A 21,113-nucleotide genomic window follows, 5' to 3' on the forward strand; every position below is an offset into this window, starting at 1 on the left:
TGACTCAATTTAAGTAATCGTCCGTCGTTACCAACAACGAACATTACCATACCTTAGGCTTGGACTAATAAATGCTTATTTTGTTCTATGCTCATATTGAGAATTTTATTAAAAAATTCTTATTTTGTTCAAATTTTCCTAATCTCCTACTATGGGTTAGTGAGGGCTGGGCGAAATGAGAAGTGGGCTGGAAAAAGACTTTTAATATTAAAGAAGAGATAAGTTTTTAAAGGTTTTTTTTTAATTGAAAATAAATTATCTAGAAAGATCGTTTTTGTAAGAGACAAATCTATTTATTTTTTGGGCTAGCCCCAAAATTTTATTTAAGAAAAGAAATTTAAAACATAAAAAACATGCCTCTTTTCCCATATTTTTCGTTAGCAAATATTAATGGTGGTCATCCTTCTTCATCAAAACATCCATGACTTTTATCTTTATTGTGTATCAAAATATTTATGGCTACTTTCCTTCTCCAATTTAATTTTTACCGGTAAATTTAGAAAATAAATTTAGTTATGATTAAATTAAAATTTTATTTTAGTACTTTTCGTTGTCAAACCTAGAATAATTTGAACCTTGGATTAACAATTGTGAGAGCGTTTCTTATCCAAATTGAATATCGTTCTTATCCGATTTGAGTTATAGTAGGTATTTTTTTATATATCAAAATAGGCGTTTTTGTATACCAGTGTGTGTTTTTACTTACCAATGTATGCATTATTGTAAATAGTTTAAGTAGGCAATTTAAGTAGTTGAATTAGACATTTAAAATTGTTATAGTAGATATTTTTGCATATAGAAGTTGATTGTTTTGTGCACTAAAGTAGGTGTCTTTACATACTAAAGTAGACATTTTAAATAGTTTACAAAGACATTTTTCTATAGTTATAGTAGGTGTTTTTGTATATATAGAAACAAGTGTTTTACATACTAGAGTAGGTTTTTGCGTATTGAAGTAGATGTATTTTCACACAAAAATAGGCATTTTAAGTTATTGAAGTAGGCATTTGAAATGGTTATGGTAGGTGTTTTTAAAATTTGATGTTTATACATACTGAATTAGGTATTTCTACATATTAAAGTAGGCATTTTAAATAGTATATATATACCAAAAAGAGGGGATATACAAAAAGACTTTTCCTGTGTGATCCCAAGCAAAGCACACCTACAAAATAGGCAACACGCCAAACAAAACGGCTACCCTTGGGCTATATAAAGAAATAAGAAATTACTTATAAAAGAGTCTAATTAGAAAAAAATAAACTATAATATCATATTTATTTCTGACTATTCTTTCTGACGATTCTCTTTATCCCTTTAAGAATGCATCTTAATACTTAAAAAACTCTCGGTCTCTCATATATTTAAATCTTGAGCTATTCTTATAAAAGATAATTTTTATTTCTCGGTGAAACAACCTCAAAATGAGAAACTCATATGCTAATAATTCTATAAGTTGGACTATTCAGCTGAAAGAAAGAGAGTATTTATTTGATTACTTAGCAAGTCATTTAATCATAACTACTAAACAAGCAGCCCAAAAACATATGACTAACTAAAGCTTAGTATCATAGTGTTGACTTTTGTAGAACACATGACTAGGTTTCATCCCCCTATGCCGTTCAGTAACGTTGTAAATCAGATTGTTGAATTTTTCCATAGTTTTGTCAAAAATGATGGTCATCTAGAGGCAGTAATTATTATGTCCATTAATTTCATCGATTTCTAGCTAATAGGTTTGTTTGGCCGTTGATTATTGTTTCCGTGTTTGGCTGTTGATTGTTGTTGTCCTGCTGAAAATATTGATTGTTTTAATTGATTTTAAAGTTAGCTCGATAAATTAGTTGTGTTAGGGAGATATTTGGTAAATTTAGGTATTGATCGTTGATACTTTATTAGAAAAAATGAATTACTGAATCAAAAATCATTTAAAAAATTAAGAAAATCAGTTTTTTTTTTAAACATTTGGGTCAATAGAAAACTATAAGGCAAAATCAATCAAAATTTAACCTAAAAGCTATTTAGTGAACATCACAAATTAAAGTCTAGCCAGAAAGTCACACGAAAACAAGGGTATCGGAGACTAAGCATGCTACTATATTCGTCATAGATGGAAAACATTAGAAATTTCACACTTAAATCAACCGACAAAACTTGGAGCAAAATTATATTAAATCGCTCTGTATTAAATAATAAAAATGACAAATAAAAAGATAATATACTTTTGATAAGAAAATAGCTTAACAATTTTAATAATTATGCTTGTTCTCCATCAATCATTTCATTTTCATCACAAAATTCATTGCAACACTATCATCAAAAAATGTTATTGTAAGCGGTGATGTAGTATTGTGAACCAAAATGTTTTTAATGATCAAAGTTTCTTTAGCATAGAAATGACATGGTATATTTTATGAAATTTTACACTATAAATCATTCACATTAATATTTTATATTACCAACAATCATACGAACTACTCCTATAAGAGTATATGTTAAAAGTGTAATTCTCCATAGTTTCATTTAATTTATATCACCTCTATTTTTTTTATTAATAACTACAATTGACTTAAAAAACTCTTACCAAAAAAATAAATTGTAATTATTAATAAAAAAAATAGAAGTAAAAAAAAGCCAACTTTAAAAAAAAAAAAAGTTTTAGTTATAAGTGATGCTAAAACATCATCATCATTATCACACCCTAGTAACTACTAATTAAATCACCCAACTTAAATTTTGTACATTATATCTTCGATCAATCTCTCATTCCTTTGAAAGATGACTCATTAAATAATCTACACAAGTTTTATACTCTAGTCTCTTCGCAAGAGTACAAACTTCGTAATTTCAAAAGGCAAGAAGGTAGGACCCCAGTTGTTCTTCATACTTTTGGCTTCTTCCTTTTTTCGGGTTCATTTCCATTTTCACGTTACTATATTTTTCTGTTTTTAGTACCACTACTACATTTTCCTTAAAACCCATCTTTATTTCCTTTTACATTTTTTTTTTTTTTTTTTTTTTTTTTATCTACATTCACCATTAAAAATCCCTCACCGAAGATTCTTAAATTCTAACCAAAATAAACCCTCAAATATTGACGTCTTAGCTCAAATTAAAATTTATAAATCTTAATTGTCATTCGTTATTCAAAATTAAGTTCAAAATCTTGATGATTGACTGTTGCATGCGAGGAAAACTTGAGGTGGAGTATCAACTATTGGTACTGTAATTATGAAAGAGAACAGAAAAAGAGGAGAAATGAATAATGATGAATGTTAATTCAGGGAAAAAAAACAAAGGGATCAGGGAATTTTCATCAATTATCAGTGATGAATTGGCAGCCATTGATATATTCTCCAGCTAGATCTCCCATCATGCTCTTCTTTTTTCTATCTATTATTGTTGCTGCCTTCCTCTTTTCTCACTTCATTCTCCCCTCAGTAAGTCTCTCTGTTTTCTTCTTTTCTTCTTTTTCTAATTTAAGCATTTATTATTGCAAATTATATAATATTCCCTCCTATTCAGCTTCAGCTTCAGCTTATGTGTTTCATTTTCTTCTATGGTCAAGTCATCTTAATTGTTCTATTTCTATTTTTTATTTGGGTTTTTGACTTTTGTGCCTTTAGTAGCTTTATCCTATTTCCAATTATACCTTCTATTACACATATTAATTTTCCTCCCTTACATTAAAAATCCATAATACCACTCTCTTTTCTACCCTTACGATTCCATTATCCATAAAAAGTCAAATGTGACTCTTAAGGTAAATAGGATGACTATATTAGAGTGCAGAAACTTAGACTAACGTGTTTGTAAATTATTATTTTATAATTTTTATGCTTACATATGCTAATTTTATTAGCATAAAAGTTTACATAAAAATAGTTACAAAATACAAAAATATGTGCCTTGATACTTAATATCATCAAATAGAAGTTCTTTAGTCTTTAATCAGCATTTGAAATGCAAACTCTACAGTAAATGTTCAAACGTATCAATATTATATAATAACACAAATCTTGAGCACCATCTTGGTCCTTCGGCATTGTTGGATGCTAAAGGATAGGGAAACAATGATTTCTTACAATAAGAAGTAAATTTCTTATATATATATATATATATTTTTTTTTTACATTTGATGAACTACTAATTTTATCAATTAAACAAAATATTAATATGCTCATTTAACCTATTAATCAAGAAAATATAAAAATTAAAAATTTAATTATTTAGTTACTCAAACATGATGATTATTGATAAAAAAAATACCAAATTTTATCCAACAATTAATAATGCAAAAATAAATAAGTAGTCAATTAAGTAATTATTATTAACAAGGTTATGAATGACTATTAGTTATAAAAATAATTAACATTTATTATATTATTATTTTTTCATTTATATAAAAATACTATAGCTCTATTATAATATAGAAATAAAAACTAAATATATCAAAAAATTTTAGCCCCTTCAAAATAACGGAGCTCAAAATTGTTGCTCCTGGTGCTCTCGTAAAGAGTCAACCTTGCAAATGTTAAATAATAATAGCAATATTTGATTGTTTTGATTATATTAAAATTTAAAATAGATAAAAAAATGTGTTGATAATAATAAAAAAAATGAACAGTATAAATACATTAAGCAATGTTGCAATTTGTAAAGTTAGAAGAAAGTCAGAAGTTAATAACAAGAAAGAAAATGTAGTAAATTATGGGGCGTGACGCGAGTAACTTATTTTCTGTTTACTTGGTATAAAATAAAATTTTCAAAAAAATTGTCATATTAAACGAATTTATAAACTGAAATTAAGGGCCCCCAACAGATCCCAAATATTACCCTAATGAACAAAGACAAGGAGTATAGAAGAGATTGTATGATCATATTATAATAGAAAAAAAAAAGGTTTAAAAATGGAATGTATATAAAAATATTTCAAATAGAAGTATAAAGGTAGAAAATCATTAAGATTTAAGATTGAAGTATTTTCAAATATTCCTGTGAGAGGAAGTCTCTTTGAAAGAGACTATCTCTAATTTGGTTAGTCTATTATTATTTTTTAGTTTAATTAAAATTTTAATAGGCTAGTCTGAGAGATGTCTTTTAAAGAGAAATAAAATGTATATAAAAATATTCAGCTAATATCCTGAGAGGCCGTTTCTCAAGCCTAGTTCATTAAAGCTTAATGTCTACTCTTGATCTACATTTTTCTTTATGGATCGACCTAATAGAGATTGTCTCTCAAAAGAATTTGTGGAAAACATTTCAAATAGAAACATGTTGGGTTGGTTCATCCCACATCGACAAATAAAATGTTAAGATAATTTAGAAAAATCTAGGGTTTAAAAATATTAAACATAAAAGTATCTAAACTAAAGAATTAAAAAATAAAAATATCTAAGATATTGCAATAGAAGTTCTTAGTAAAAAGTAATTACAAAATAAAAATATCTAAGATATTATGATAGAATTTGCTAGAAAAAGTAAGACTTGATCAATATAAATGCTCTAATCAATTTTTAGCAATGAAAAAGATAGTCTTTTTACATATCTACTCACCTTCCTCTCTAAATAAATCAATCCAAATAAACCAAGACCTCTAAACACCCTAAACACATTAACTAATTTTTCATACTTCACAATAAAATAAACCTCTAAACCACAAAATGAAAAATGGCCTCAACCATTAACTACCCCAAGTTAATTGGATTCCCACATTTAAGGGAGAAAAATATGAACAATGGACCATGCAAAATGAGGTCAATATTCATCTCCCAACATTTATGGGAATTAATACAAGAAGGTTATGAGCAACCACTCAAAGATGACACTAAAGAGTCATCATGGGGATGAAACAAATATAAAACAATATAAACAAGATAGTATAAGGAATAACTATGCCCTATCCCTATTATATCGTAGAGTCGATGAGGCAATACTTACCACGATCATGCCCGCAAAAACAGCTACGGAGACTTGGAGGATCCTGGAGACAAAATACAGATGCTTCGGAGAAGTAATTCTTTTTAAACTCCAATCTCTATAAAGAGAATTTGATAATTTACTAATGGCTGAAAATGAAACAATACATTTATTTTTTGACTGAGTCACCAACATAGTCTATCAAATATGATCGAATGGTGGTAAAATAGAAGATGAAAATGTGATTCGAAAAATATTAAGGAGTCTCTCACAAAAGTATAACATGATTGCCACGACAATAGAAACGGTTAACAAAAGAAATTATCTCAATTAAGTATACCTGAATTAATAGGATCACTATTTGCACATGAAAATAGATTAAAAGAATTTAAGATAAATTAAAATTTTCTAATGGTGAAAATAAAAATATTCATGGTAAAAATTATGAAAAAGAAGAAACATCATATAATCGTGGCAGGGGAGAGGAAATTTTAAAATTCAAGCGAGTTGTGTAAATAATCAAACTGGCCCTTATTGTAAATTATGTAAGAAAACTAACCACAATACTAATGATTATCGTTATAAATGTAAGAGGTGTAAAAAACACACTCACCTTGAAAAGAATTGTTGGTATCGACAAAAGGAAAAAGCAAATTAAACAATAAATGACGTATGGTATATTGATAGTGGATGTTCAAGTCACATGACTGACAATAAAAAATATTTTTTCACTCTTGACGAAAATATTAAAATACACATCACATTTGGTGACGGTAAAAAAAAGATGTCGCTGGAAAAGGGACAATTGTTGTTATAACAAAAAATGGCTCATCAAAATTAATTCATAAAGTTTTCTATGTTCCTGGACTTGCACAAGAGTTATTAAATGTAGGCCAACTAATTAAAAAAAGACTATATGGTTAAATTTAAGAACAACAAATGTCAAATTTATGACAAAAATAAGGGTCAGATAATAACAGCTATCAAAATGGCTTCCCACAAAATATTCCCATTAAAAATGCCATTCGAAGTTAACCTCAATAAATAATGAATCTACCTTATGGCATTTAATATTCGGGCATCTAAATTTTAACAGTCTAAACTATTAAAACAAAAAGAAAAGTAAATGGTAATTAGTCTACCAACAATAAAAAATGAAAGAAAAAATTGCGAGGGCTGTATTTATGGCAAGATGCACAAATTGTCATTTCGTACAGCATCTTGGAGCGCTAAGGCTCCTCTTGTTCATAGAGATATTTGGGGTGCTACCAAGAATCCGTCTTTTGGCGGAAAAAAATTATTTTCTGTTGTTTGTAGATGATTACTCTTGCACGATGTTGGTATATGTGCTAGAGAAAAAATCAGAAGTTTTTTCCCACTTCATGCAATTCAAAGCTCTCGTAGAAAATCAAAGTGGGCATTCTCTTAAGATTCTTAGAATGCATCGTGGAGGATAATTTACAAGCAACTAATTCAATAGCTTTTGTAAGAAGCATGAAATTATAAAACTTACAACAAGACGCACACCTCAACAAACTGGTGTCGCAGAAAGGAAAAACCGCACTAGAGATGGCTCGCAACATAATGCAGGGTAAAAATCTACCCAAAAAATACTGGGCCGAAGGTGTTCACACGGCAGTATATCCTCAACAGATCTCCCACAAGAGCAGTTAAGGATTTAACACCATATAAAGCTTGACACAAGAGAAAGCCAAGAGTAGAGCACTTCAAAGTGTTCGGGTGCGTAGCTTATGTCCAAATCCCGAAGGAGAATCGGGAAAAGCTCGATGAGAAAGAAGAAAAATGCATATTCATTGGATACAGTCACGAAAAGAAAGGATATCGTCTCTACAAGCCCGAATCCGAAGAGTTGATCATTTCAAGAGAAGTAATTTTCGACGAAACAACAGAATGGAGGTGGAGAAAAAAATAAATTGAAGCTCGCGGGGGAGATACTCCCCTAGACATCCAAGTGAAGAAGATAGAGAAAACCAACCAACAACCCATCATCTCCGAGTCCAAGTTGGAAGTCAAAGAAGTTCAAGATCAGCCTCAAGCTCAGGAAATCCAACATCACGCTCAACTCCTCAACATCAAGAACCCCGAAGATTAACACGGGATCGACAACCACCAACATGGCTACAAGATTACCATTGTGACCAAGCAATGATGACTCTCTTCTCTGGTGAGCCAAAAACATTTCAAGAAGCAACACAAGAAAAAACATGGATCGAGGCTATGAAAGAAGAAATCAAAATGATCGAGAAGAATCACACATGGGAGCTTGTAGACAAGCCACAAGACAAGAATGTCATCGGACTCAAGTGGGTCTACAAGGTGAAGCATAACGATGATGGCACCATCAACAAGTACAAAGCAAGGCTCGTAGCAAAGGGATATGCGCAACAACCAAGTATCGACTTCAACGAAATATATGCTCCAGTTGTCCGCATGGACACAATCTGAACAGTCCTGGCATTAGCAGCACAACATCAGCTACCAGTCTTTCAGCTCGATGTCAAATCAACATTTCTAAATGGAGAACTCAAAGAAAAAGTGTAAGTTGAGCAACCACAGGGCTACATCATCAAAGGCCAAGAAGAAAAAGTATATTGCCTTTGAAAAGCTCTCTACGGACTCAAATAAGCACCTCGAGTGTGGAACAGCAATATCGATGATTATCTTCTCCAGCATGGTTTCATCAAGAGTCCGAGTGAACCTTCACTATACATCAAAACGCAAGGTAACAACTTTCTCATTTTATGCCTGTACGTAGATGATCTAATCTATACAGGCGCACATCCAACAATGATCTTGGTACAATATAAAATACTTCCTTGGCATAAAAATCAAACAAAGCCCAGGAAGAATATTTTTATCACAAGAGAAGTATGCAGAAGACCTTCTTAAGAAATTCAACATGAGTGAGTATAAACCGCTTGCTACACCAATGGCAATCAATGAGAAGTTATTAAAGTACGATGGCAAACCAAAAGTCGACGGAGCAATGTATCGAAGCTTGGTCGGCTCTCTTATTTATCTCACCCATACAAGACCAGATATAGTCAACGTTGTCAGCATCATATCCAGGTTCATGAGTGAACCGAGCAAGCATCATCTAACAGCAGTAGAGAGCATTCTCAAATACATTAAGGGAACGAAGAAAGTTATGGGATCATGTACGAAACTGAAAAAGATTTCAAACTCACAAGATACACCGATAGCAACTAGGCTGGAAGCGTGGATGATAGAAAAGCACAAGCGGGTACGTATTTCAGCTTGGAAACAAGGTGGTCTCATGGTCATCAAAAAAGCAGGCAACAGTAGCTTTATTATCAGCAGAAGCAGAGTACATTGCACCAACAAGTGCAACATGTGAAGCAGTCTGGCTCAGAACGATATTTATCGATCTACAACATAAGCAAGAAACACCAACTGCAATGTTATGCGATAACATGTCAACAATAGCAATGACGAAGAATCCAGTGTTTCATAGCAGATCAAAACACATCGAGATACGACATCATTACATCCGTGAGTTGGTAGACAAGAAAGAGATCGAACTACAGTTCTGCAAGACCGAGGAGCAACTCGCATACATTTCCACAAAACCCATATCAACTGATAGATTTATCGAGTTCAGAAGACAACTCAGAGTTTAAGATTTTTAGATTAAGCGGAGTGTTAAAATAATCTAGAAAAATCTAGGATTTAAAAATATTAAACATAAAAATATCTAAACTAAAGAATTAAAAAATAAAAATATTAAGATATTATAATAGAAGTTTCTAGAGAAAAGTAATTAAAAAAAAATATCTAAGATATTATAATAGAATTTGCTAAAAAAAAGTAAGACTTCATTACTATAAATACCCATTGATGTAATTAATTTTTGGCAATGAAAAAGATAGTCTTTTTGCATATTTGCTCACCTTCCTCTTCAAATAAATCAATTCACTACTTTTTTTATCTAAATTTTCCTACAAGATGGTGTGCACACTTTATAAGTTATTGGAGTTCTTCCCATTCCCATATGGTTTTGGGATGATATGTACTCCTTGGCTTTTGAAGTGTAGAAAATCATTAAGATTTAAGATAGAAGTATTATAAAAAATTCTTTTGAGAAATGGTCTTTTTGAGAGATCTTCTCTAATTTGGTCAGTCCATTATCATCTTTTAGTTTAATTAAATTTTAATGGGCAGAATTTAAGATACGTTTCTCAAAGAGACGATCTCTCTCAAAATGACGGTCTTTTAAGAGACTGGTTGATTTTCACAAATTCTTATGAGAGATATTTTAAGTTAAGCATAGGTAATGGGACTCATAGGAGATTGAAATGTAAAAGTCACTGCTTGTGGACTGTGGACTGTGGGTTGTTCTAGGACAGAAATTGTACATAAGTAAAGAAGAGAAATTCTAAGGAAGAATGACAATTGGTGAGATATGGTGTTTCCATGTTGTATTTCTAGTAGATATTTAAAATGTGGACTTGGTACATACAAGACTTACTCGTCTTTCTATAGTAAGTATGGGGAACTAACAAAGTAGGCTCTATTAGAAGGATAAGCGAGTACACGTGGACAAGTCACATGTCAAACTCTAGGAACTAGGAAGTCAATTACTCTTTGAATTACTCATATGAAGCCTGCTGCAATAGACAAACAAGAGTAAAACTGTAAAATAATGGAAAGAAGAGAAGATATATCATAATGTTGTAACGTACTAGAGTGAAAATTCAAATAATTAAGAGACCAATTTGAGTAGTGAACGTTGTTGTGATTTAAGTATGGACCTATTCAATCAATTAGTGAATTCTGGAGGGACTTATATGAGTTCTTTTGAACTCTATCAGTCTAGCAGTGGAGGAGCATTGCTAAGTTCACATCATCAAAGAAAAATTAAGAACTTAGAAATACACGATTTTTGTGAAGATTAATCAAAAATTCGCAAGAAATTTGTGTTTTTATGATCTTCAGGAAGTTGAGAAAATCATTGAAACAATACAAGAAAAACATAAAACATAGCAAGAAAAAATGGGGCCAGTAGCTTTGTCGCGGCACACATAGCCCGTTGAGGCATGCACCAATAGTACACGACATAGAGAATTCCGCGGTGCATGAAGCTTGTTCTATCTCAATTTTGCATTTTTCTGTTTTTATAATGAATGAATGTAGTGATCGACATATTTAAACACACTTCCTCATAACATTTGGATACACTAAATGTCCAACAGTTAATTGATTAATTTTTAAATTAAGTTTCAGAAATTAGATTTTTTTTTTTTTTTTGTTTTGAGGATAGTTTCACAAATTAGATTTCATGAGTCCTATATGCTATATATTAAAATTTGGGATCTTTCTTTTTCCCTCATCACATGTACATTACTTTTAAAAGCACGCCTAGGTGTGAGGCGCCAACAGGCGACCACTTAAATGACTTTTTCAGTCTATGCGCAACACAATATAGGAGGCTCTTCATTAGTTGTTTATTGAATGGAAAGCAAAAATATACCCCCTTTCTTGCCCTTAAGCAAAAATATGGAGTAAGAAACAAAAGGGCACAAATAGCGTTGAAGTATGGCCATCTTCGCTAGTCAACGTATGATTTTGATTTTGATTTTAAGTGTTTGTTTAAGTGTGTCACAAAAAATTTCAAGCATCAAGAACCATTGTTTGCTTTCGTTACTTTTGTCTTTGTTTTACTTTTTATTTCTTTTGTTAACTCAAGACTATGTTATCGACTTATAGAGTTATCGTTTGACTTTATGTGCTAAGTTGTGTTTAGGTTACTTGCATGTTATTAATATGAACTACATGTTGTAATAACTTCTAAATATTAGATATTTTTTTAAATTGATTTTTGAGCTTTTTAGCGAAATTGTGCGTCTCGCATACATTAAGCCCATGCCTTCGCCTTCGCCTTGTGCCTTGTGCCTTGTGCCTTGTAAAAAAAAAGGACCTTTGCGTCTCGCGCCTCTTAAAATTAAGCACATGTATGAACATTGAATTTAGTGCGATGGTACATTGCTCGTTTAATCATATGGAAGTAATCTTAATTTCCATTAAGTTCAAATGTCTTAAGAATGTAGTCTCTGATTCTGCTAAAAATATAGACATGGGAACTGCCTTTTCGAGAGCATCCTGAATGGGGGTCTTTGGACAGGTTATTGGGCCTTGATAGTTATGTCTTTGTGGGGCAAGTTTGAAAAATCTTAAAAAGAGTAATGTCTAAATGGTAAAACTAAAAGTTCTGAGAAAAAAATCCCAAGACTAAACCCTAGTAAAAGTTAATGAATAGCATTGAGGATGCTCTTCAACTTAGTATACATCTTCTATATTAGTAATGACTAGAAGCTATTCTCGCTATATGCAAGGAAATCTTCTACCATGTTCATCACCTAGGATGGACTACTGGTGATGCTTTGTACCCATTAGTAGTGGTTCATGTATATATGCAATCTGTTTTTATCCTTATTATAACCTACACTGTACTATGCTAACATTTTCTCGAATCATGCAATTGCTTGCAGCCTATTATTGAAAACTCCACGCGACAAAAGATAGCAGCTGTCACTGCTAGTGATCCAATTTCTCTATCAGATGAAGCTGTACGACTGACAAACACGAACAGCATGATTATAGAGACTCCCAAAGAGGCTCACAAAAAAATTGAAGTTTCACTTATGTGTTCTGATGCTAACGTTACACGAACTTGCCCAGCCGATTACCCTCAGAAACTAGAATCTAATCCTGATGCTCCACCTCCTTCCACATGTCCTGAATATTTTCGCTGGATATACGAAGATCTGCGACCCTGGCAGCAGATTGGTATCACAAGAGAGATGGTCGAGGCAGCTAAAAAAACCGCCAATTTCAGATTAGTGATATCTAATGGAAAAGCTTACGTGGAAAGATACAAGAAGTCGTGGCAGACAAGAGATGCTTTCACCCTCTGGGGATTTTTACAGTTGTTGAGGAAGTACCCTGGTCGAGTGCCTGATTTAGAGCTCATGTTTGACTGTGTTGACTGGCCGGTAATATCAAAACGCTTTCCTTGGCCAAATAATACAGCTCCTCCTCTATTTCGTTATTGTGGAGATGATATGACATGGGATATCGTATTCCCTGACTGGTCCTTCTGGGGATGGTAAGGTTACAAAACCTGTTCGACCGGTTATGCTTCTTAGATACCTTTCTCATTTCCGATTTGTATTGAGGTGGTTTTATCTTTAGTTCGTCTGGAAATATTTTCACCCCTCGAGACAGTAAGCAACATGGTTGTATGAGAAAATCTTTGTTAATCCCAACCATAAGTAATCGACAACAGGTTGTAGAATACAGTGTCTAATTTTGTCGGACATCTTGCTCATTTGATAATAAAAAATGGGCAAACGTGTATACAACAACATGACATTATCCCAGTGCCAGTAGTGGCTCCCACCAAGGTGTGCCCTCTATGGGTGTTGGATGTACGCAATCTTACCTTGTTAGTGATGATAAAGAGGTTGTTTCAAATTGACCCTCATAACAAACATCATGGGCAACTTCATATAAAAACTAAAGTACGCCTGATTTATTGAGTTTAAAAAAAATTTGTTTTTGACTTCTGTAGTTTATGGTCTAAATGAAATGCGATTGATAACCTTAGACATTGTTTAAGACTTCTATGGCTGGCTGGCTGCAATTTTACATTTGAACTGGGCATTGAATTTGTCATTACTTCTATAACAATGTGCAATTTCTGATGTATGTTCTTACATCATGTTTGGAATCTGACCTAGGAATATATGTGCACAGGTCTGAGATCAATATCAAGCCATGGGAGTTTTTGTCGAAGGAATTAAAAGAAGGCAATCAAAAGGTGAAATTTTTGGATAGAGAACCTTTTGCTTATTGGAAAGGAAATCCCTTTGTGGCAGACCATCGGATGGACCTTCTTAAGTGTAATGTTACCGATAAGCAAGACTGGCATGCTCGTGTTTATATACAGGTGAGGTGAAACATTCTATAGTTCTATATTCTTTCCTAGATCAAACGTCTTCCTACATCATTCCAATGCAATAGTTGCCTAAAGAGCCAAATTATCGATAAAAATTGACAAACATAAAAACAAATTGCAGGATTGGGCCAAAGAAACAAAGCAAGGATTTAAGCAGTCAGACTTGGCGAGCCAATGCACACACAAGTACGTTATATGCGTGTGATTTACTACTTTCTTAATTTCCTTTTCGGAAGCTACTACTACTTCTATATCAATAATTTGGTGAATTTTTGTGTGGGTTTGACTAGATATAAGATCTACATTGAAGGAACAGCATGGTCCGTGAGTGAGAAGTACATCCTCGCCTGTGATTCTGTTGCCTTGATAGTAAGGCCTCTGTATTATGACTTCTTCTCAAGAAGTTTGATGCCTACGGTGCACTATTGGCCTATCAAGGAGAATGATAAGTGTAGATCTATCAAGTTTGCTGTCGAATGGGGGAATAGTCACATGCTAAAGGTAACTTCTGTAACCGCCTCGAATTATGAAGGCAAACACTAACTGGAATTTAGTATTAATCAAGCGGAAGCTTACTTTTGCCAACACAATTAAGGGGTTACTTAAAGGTCAAACCAATATTCAAGTATAATACTTGAACCAAACCAAAGCAATATAACGGAAGTCTTAACTGTCCAAAATATAGGAAAATTACAACCAAATCGAAATAAGTCCATAGTTCAAATTACATCCTTAAAATAGTCTAAATCTAAACTAATAGTCTCTCAAATACAATAAAGAGATCTAGACAAAAGGGGAGTCATACTCCAACTCGGGTTCATCTTCCGCTCGCATATCCATTCTCTGTCGAGGTGCCATAGGGGTTTACTCTAAAAACAAAACCATTGGAAAAACATACAAAGCATAGTATAAGCAAAAAGACTGAGTATAAACACACTGGTGTCCGTCAAACAAGTTATTAAAATCTTTTTTTTTTTGAGTAAATTCATTTTGAAATATGCGTTTTTATTTGATAAATCATATTATGATTCAAATCCAGTTTAATGGCTCTATAGTAATTTCAAATTCTCATTTTTCATCATAAATCATAAGATCTCAATAGATCCAAATCAATTTCAAACTCATATCATTAGTTTACATGGGTACTCTGTGAGTCATCCTGTGACTCGTTTGGTAGTCGGTCTACCGTCCGCGACATGTCCGGCAAGTGTAACACAATGGTATTGTGAACAATACGCGCTCAGCATTGGTGAGCCGTTTAATCATGCACACAACATTTGCTGTGGCATATGTACCCGCCATTTAGGCTAAAACATTTTTTTTGTTCATAATATATATCTTGTAATTTTAATAGCATTTGAAAGTCAAAAATATTCACTTTTTCCATATGATAAACATCTTTTATTTGCACACAGAAAAACATACTTTATTTGCGACTTAGCAAAATCAAATAATAATATTTCCCGCATGGGTAAAACATGCTTAGCATAATTATATCATTAAACATAACCTTTGTATTATATTGGGGCATCACTAGCATGTATGAAAATGCATCGTAATAAAAAGTAATTAAAGTTCAATACGATTTCTTTTAAGGAAACCACTAAAATGTTTCGTTTCAATCCTTCTGAAAGTAAATATAATTTAAAAGGGTTTTGGAATTCATTCAAAACAACTGGAATATGATTCATAAGTCTATAAAATCATTACGACAGATGATTTCATAAAACACTATTTTCTTACATACGAGATAGTTTTGCCGGTAATAAAATCGATAATTGATTTACAAAGTACATATTAATTCTCCAACAAGGCCCAAATTAATCAAGTCATTATAATACCATTTGTAAAATGAATTTAAGATTGTCCCATCAGATTATAATTGGTTATGCGAATTTATAACGATCTTACAACTATTTTCGACAATTTGGGTATTTACCGTTATTTAAATGGTGTCTTAAATCCGTAAAATTTATAAACCATCTAATTTAAACTTAATTTATACTATGAGGCAGTAGGTTATTAATATAATTACAAATTTTTTTATATAGGTCTATTTTTACCCAAATTTAATTAACAATATTACATTTTTTAATAAATAAACATTTTCTATTAATTTGATAGATTAGTAAATAATTAATAATTTCTTTTATAAAATTGTACCAAAGTTCTAGAAGTCATATAACATGTTTATTAAGCCATTTGAACTTATAAAACTCATGTATGATGTTTTATTATTTTGTTTAGACATTTTATCGACAAATAGAATAAAATAGGTTTAAAATTATTTGAGTCCGAATAAAATATTATAAAAATTATATGATATTCCAGAAGCTATTTTAAGGGGTATAAAATTTTAAATAACCATTAAAAATCACATGGGGTATTTTTAATAATTAATATCGTTATTTTACCGATAAACCGAATAAAATTTATTTAAGTCCATATATGGTCACGAAAATCCATATAAATTTTTGAACATGTATCTACTGTTTATATAAGTGTCTCATAAAATTTTTATGTCCAAAAAACGTCATTTACTATTTATTTTATATTTTACCGTTTTGAAACTTACCGATTATTAATAACCGAGTAAAAATTATTAAGGTCTTTAAATGTCAACGAAACCTTCCTAAACTTTTTACCAATTTTACCTACTGTCCATATGAGTATGTGATAAAAAATTCAAGCCCATATGTCTTTGTTTGGTAATTATTTTATATTTTATCATTTTACAATTTACCGTTAAACAATTTAACGATTATTCAAAAATCATAAAATAAATTCCAAACTAAATATATTCTGGCCAAATCTTGTTGGAGACATTATAATATGTTTTTATTAATTATTTTTGATGATGAAGAGCTCATCTAATACCATGTTTTATAATAAAAGTATGTAACACCTTAGAATACATTAAAATATCAATTTAACGAATAATCTCAACAAAAAAAAGTATCCAAGAAATTTTCTTAACATATAGCTACTAGAAATTTCTTTTAAAATAAATTTCAAATATTTTCAAATTCATATAAACATTTCCATCACAATAACTTTCACAAAGTAGTGTTAAACATGCCTTTAAACATATAATAATTTATAAAATCAACATGCATGATGCCCACAATAATAATACATGTAATAAATTATTCCATACTCAAATTTATCATTTTGACATCATTTTTCAAGATTTAAGAACTTCTCTTTGGGAATTTATTTATTTTTTTAAAAAAAGTTTATACACAAACTTTCCCAACTTGTTCTTAAATCCTTTAAAAATCACCCCATTTGACATACCTCGACTCCAAGCCTATATAATTATTCCGTAAGCTCCTACACGTTCTTAGAAACGGTTCTAACTTCGGGTCCTTGCCTTTCAAGTCTCAACTCCAACTCTTCAACTAAACATATTGCATTCATCCAAAAATCAATAATAATTTTGAATTTCTAACATGCACTTAACTTTTCCTAGTTAGAGTTGTTAGACTAATACTTGTGATGATTTTAACATATTTGGAGTATACTTATTATGTTGAGCAACATACTTAGTTAAGTCCCATAATTTTATTTGAATCCTTTAAGTAACAAAATTTATATGTTTGTGGAAATACATGTTCTTACTTTCTATTATGGCCTATTTTTATAGATTTATAAATGATGATTTTCTTAGTTTAGAGATAAAATACGCATTTTATAATAATCTTAGTTTATAGAACGATTCATGTAAAAAAAATATTCTACATGAACAAGTTTTAACAAAAACTAGTGGAATAAAGAAATGAACATAACTTACTCTATACTTGGTGGATTTCTTCAAGTTTGGTGTCTATGGAAAGCTCTTAAGATGAAGATTATTTTTATGGGAGATTTGAGTTTATAAACATAAATTTTTAGAAGTTTTAGATGGGTTTTTGAAGAAGATTTGATGAGAAAAGAAGGTGTTTTAGTTATTGAAAGTTTGAAGGATTATAGTGTTTGTTCATGGATGAACTTGGGAGCAATGTGTTGGGGTTTATGGCTGAATAATTATTCAGAAAATAGAGTATTTGTGCTTCAAATATTTGCCTCTTGCATGCTTGTAATGATGCACAAGCTTTGGGTAGAACAAAAGGGGTTCTTGGGTAGAGTTTTTAGCTTGTGTATGTAAGTATACAAAGGGCTATAAGGGGGAGTAGGACAGCTTTAGCATGGCTGATTGGTGTTGTTTTTTTGGTGATTTTTGTCCATCATTTGATCTATTATAGTGTAGGAAAGGTTTAGAAGATAGTTTAAGGTTTGGGTAAAAATTATTGTACATGTAACAAGTTATGTAACTTGTACTTCATGTTTAAAAATCACTTGTATATGTGTGAAATATTTAATTTACTCTCATCATGGTTATATAATATGCTTGGGTAATAATTAAAATTTTCTCAAACTGTTATGGGTAGTTGCTCAACTTTAAGTTTTACCTCCAAAGTTTACATTACTTGTTACGATTCATAATCACGTTACGAATTAACAAGTTTCTAATCATTGTAGAGAATTTTCAAATTACGACCATCACTAATTAAATTATAATTAGTAACGAACAAATATATAAGGAAAATTAAGCGCTAAAAACGACTAATGAAATCTCCTAATAATACGACTGTTTCAACTTCCTAAACAAATCATGCTAAACAAACATATGCATCCTTGCGTGTGGTTTTGACTTCTTGTTCTCATTCAATTCTAGAATCTCACTCTTTAATAGGAGTATAGGATTACGAATTCGAATCTTCTCCTGCCTCATTTCAAAATGCACATTTTGCACGATGTATGAGCAAAGCATGTGCTACATCCACACTTATGGAAATAGTGATGGGACGTGTTAGAGTGTTTAGTATATAACATATGTTGTGACCCAACCATCAACATAAACTTTTAATTGAATTGTTTCTTTGACAACAAATTGTAGACTAATTGAAATTTCATGAACTTGTCAGGCTCAGGAAATAGCGAAAGCAGCAAGTAATTTCATTTTGGAAGCCGTGAAGATGGACTATGTATATGATTACATGCTACATCTGCTCACAGAATATGCTAAGCTCTTAAATTACAAGCCCACAATACCAAAACATGGTGTTGAGCTGTGTTCGGAGACTATGGCGTGTCCTGCGTTGGGTCTCGAGAAGAAGTTTATGATGGAATCTATGGTAAAAGGTCCTTCAGATACAGCTCCTTGCACCATGCCACCTCCTTATGATCAGGCTGCTTTTAAAGCACTGCTAAGAAGAAAAACCAATGCACTGAGACAGGTCGAGAACTGGGAAAGGGATTATTGGTCCAATCAAACTAAGCAACAATAGATAGGTCAGTTTCTATGCTTTAGATCCATAGATATATAGTAGTAAATAGGGAATTAAAAATGTGTTTGTTAGTAGATTGGTTCAATTTTTGTGAAAGTTTGATGAAAGGATGGAAAGACGGGGAGGGGAAAAGTAGTGTTATTAGTAGTGGGGTGTTAATATACACGACAATAGGACAAATGTATGATACATTTAGAAATTATCTTGAAACTAGTGTCATGCGCAAATTATGTAGACTATACATCACACATTACTCTTGTAAGATTGCTAGAATAAATTTTCATTTTTTTATTCTAATTTACATCATTTTTATGATTAGAGCAATATTTTATTTTCTAATTGTTGAATTCGTACTATAATTGTTTTTTAATTAGATAAATTAAGAGGAAATATTGTCAGATTAAATACATATGGGCTGATTCATTAATAATTTTGACCTAAAAGTGATAGATTTTAACCTTAAAGTGATCAATTTCAATTTAAAGTATATAACCTTAAATGGATGAATCAGGACCTTTTTAAAGTAATCAATTCAGATCTTAAAGTGATCAATTTAATTCTTAAAGTGATCAATTATATATAGGAAAAATTTGCTCAAAATAATCCCAACTATCATCCGTTGGCCAAAATTAATCCCAACTATCAATTATTTTTTAATAATCCCAACTATTGTCATAACTTGTTGAAAACATAGTCCCCCTTGTTACCGGCCGCAACAGGCAACCATGAATTTAATTTTTTTTTCCTTTTTTTTACTTAACTCCTCAAACTTAACTCTTCCCCTTCATTTCATTACTCACTCAACTACATCCCTCTCCATCCTCCATAATTGTACGCCCATCATTCCTTCCCCAAATTCAAAATTCAAACCCTAAAAAATCAGTTGAAGGCGAAGAAGAAGGTTTAGGTGGTGCAAGAAGATCAATTGAAGGTCAGGAAGTGAACGGCGCTGCTCAATTGTGGTTCTTCAATGGTAATGTCATTTCCCCTTCTTAATTCAGTTGCATTTTACTTTAATTTTTGTGTAATGTGTTGGCTTTGGAAGGTTTTTATTGTTGATTTTGCCCCTTTATTCGGTTTAGGCTGGTGTATTTGATAAATTTACTGCTAAATTTTGGTTTGGGGGTAAATTCAAATGAGCAAACAATGGTTTAGATTATGTTGGTGATGAAGGTTGTACCATAGAAATTGATGCAGACCTAATTTCTTGGTTTGATCTAGATGATTTAGTAGTGAGTAAGGTTGAAGTTGAATATGAACACTTTTTGTTTTTTATGAATCCAGCTGTATGCAATTTGAAGTGGATTTGAAAAGAGTAAACAATGATGAAAGTGTAATGGAAATGGCAAGGCTAGGTGTTAAATTTAGGACAGTAGCTGTGTATATACTTAAGGTAGGTGATGATGTAGAGTTGGAAGAGACTTAACTACAAGGGTACCAAAGTTAAGTTTCAAAAGGGCAGTAAAAAACTGTGCATATTAAAAAACAATTTGAGGCATGTGGTCCCCAAAACAGCCTAGATTCCACAAATGAACACAACTCCCAACCTTTGTTTACTTTAATCCCAAACCCTAGATTTCACAATCCCTCCAATAAACCCCATAACCCATGAAGATAACCTTTTGTTAGAGGGTAATCAAGAGTTTACAGTTGAGGATAGTCAAGCATCTAAGGGTGAAGACATTCAAGTATCTAAGGGTGAAGATAATTAAGCATATAAAGAAGGGGTTAGTGAAGTTTATGATGGTAAAGGTAGTGAACAGTTTGAGGATACACTTAGTGAAGGTTTGGATGAGTAAGATGACAGTGAGTCAAGTGATGGCAACAATGGGGTGAGTGATAGATAGTGAGGATGACAGCTATTG

The 21,113-nt window shown here is 31.7% G+C and overlaps 1 protein-coding gene across 1 annotated transcript; it reads left to right on the top strand.

Annotated features, from left to right (window-relative positions):
- The first annotated feature begins 3,014 nt into the window (after positions 1-3,014).
- Positions 3,015-19,564, top strand: LOC130826218 (uncharacterized). The gene is made up of 6 exons (XM_057691804.1): positions 3,015-3,440; positions 12,450-13,066; positions 13,717-13,909; positions 14,040-14,104; positions 14,209-14,419; positions 18,886-19,564. Exons 1-6 carry the CDS (start codon positions 3,273-3,275, stop codon positions 19,246-19,248), a joined length of 1,617 nt encoding a protein of 538 aa, XP_057547787.1. The 5' UTR covers positions 3,015-3,272; the 3' UTR covers positions 19,249-19,564.
- The last annotated feature ends 1,549 nt before the right edge of the window (positions 19,565-21,113 follow it).

This window comes from Amaranthus tricolor, chromosome 10 (genome assembly GCF_026212465.1).
Source record: "Amaranthus tricolor cultivar Red isolate AtriRed21 chromosome 10, ASM2621246v1, whole genome shotgun sequence".
Classification (NCBI taxonomy): domain Eukaryota; kingdom Viridiplantae; phylum Streptophyta; class Magnoliopsida; order Caryophyllales; family Amaranthaceae; genus Amaranthus; species Amaranthus tricolor.

What these genes read in the sequence shown, in the direction of transcription:
- LOC130826218 (XM_057691804.1), top strand. Translation starts at nt 3,273, where the DNA reads ATGTTAATTCAGGGAAAAAAAACAAAGGGATCAGGGAATTTTCATCAA. An exon ending in CTCACTTCATTCTCCCCTCA is followed by an intron (nt 3,441 to 12,449) that starts GTAAGTCTCTCT and finishes AATTGCTTGCAG; the next exon opens with CCTATTATTGAAAACTCCAC. An exon ending in GGAATAGTCACATGCTAAAG is followed by an intron (nt 14,420 to 18,885) that starts GTAACTTCTGTA and finishes TGAACTTGTCAG; the next exon opens with GCTCAGGAAATAGCGAAAGC.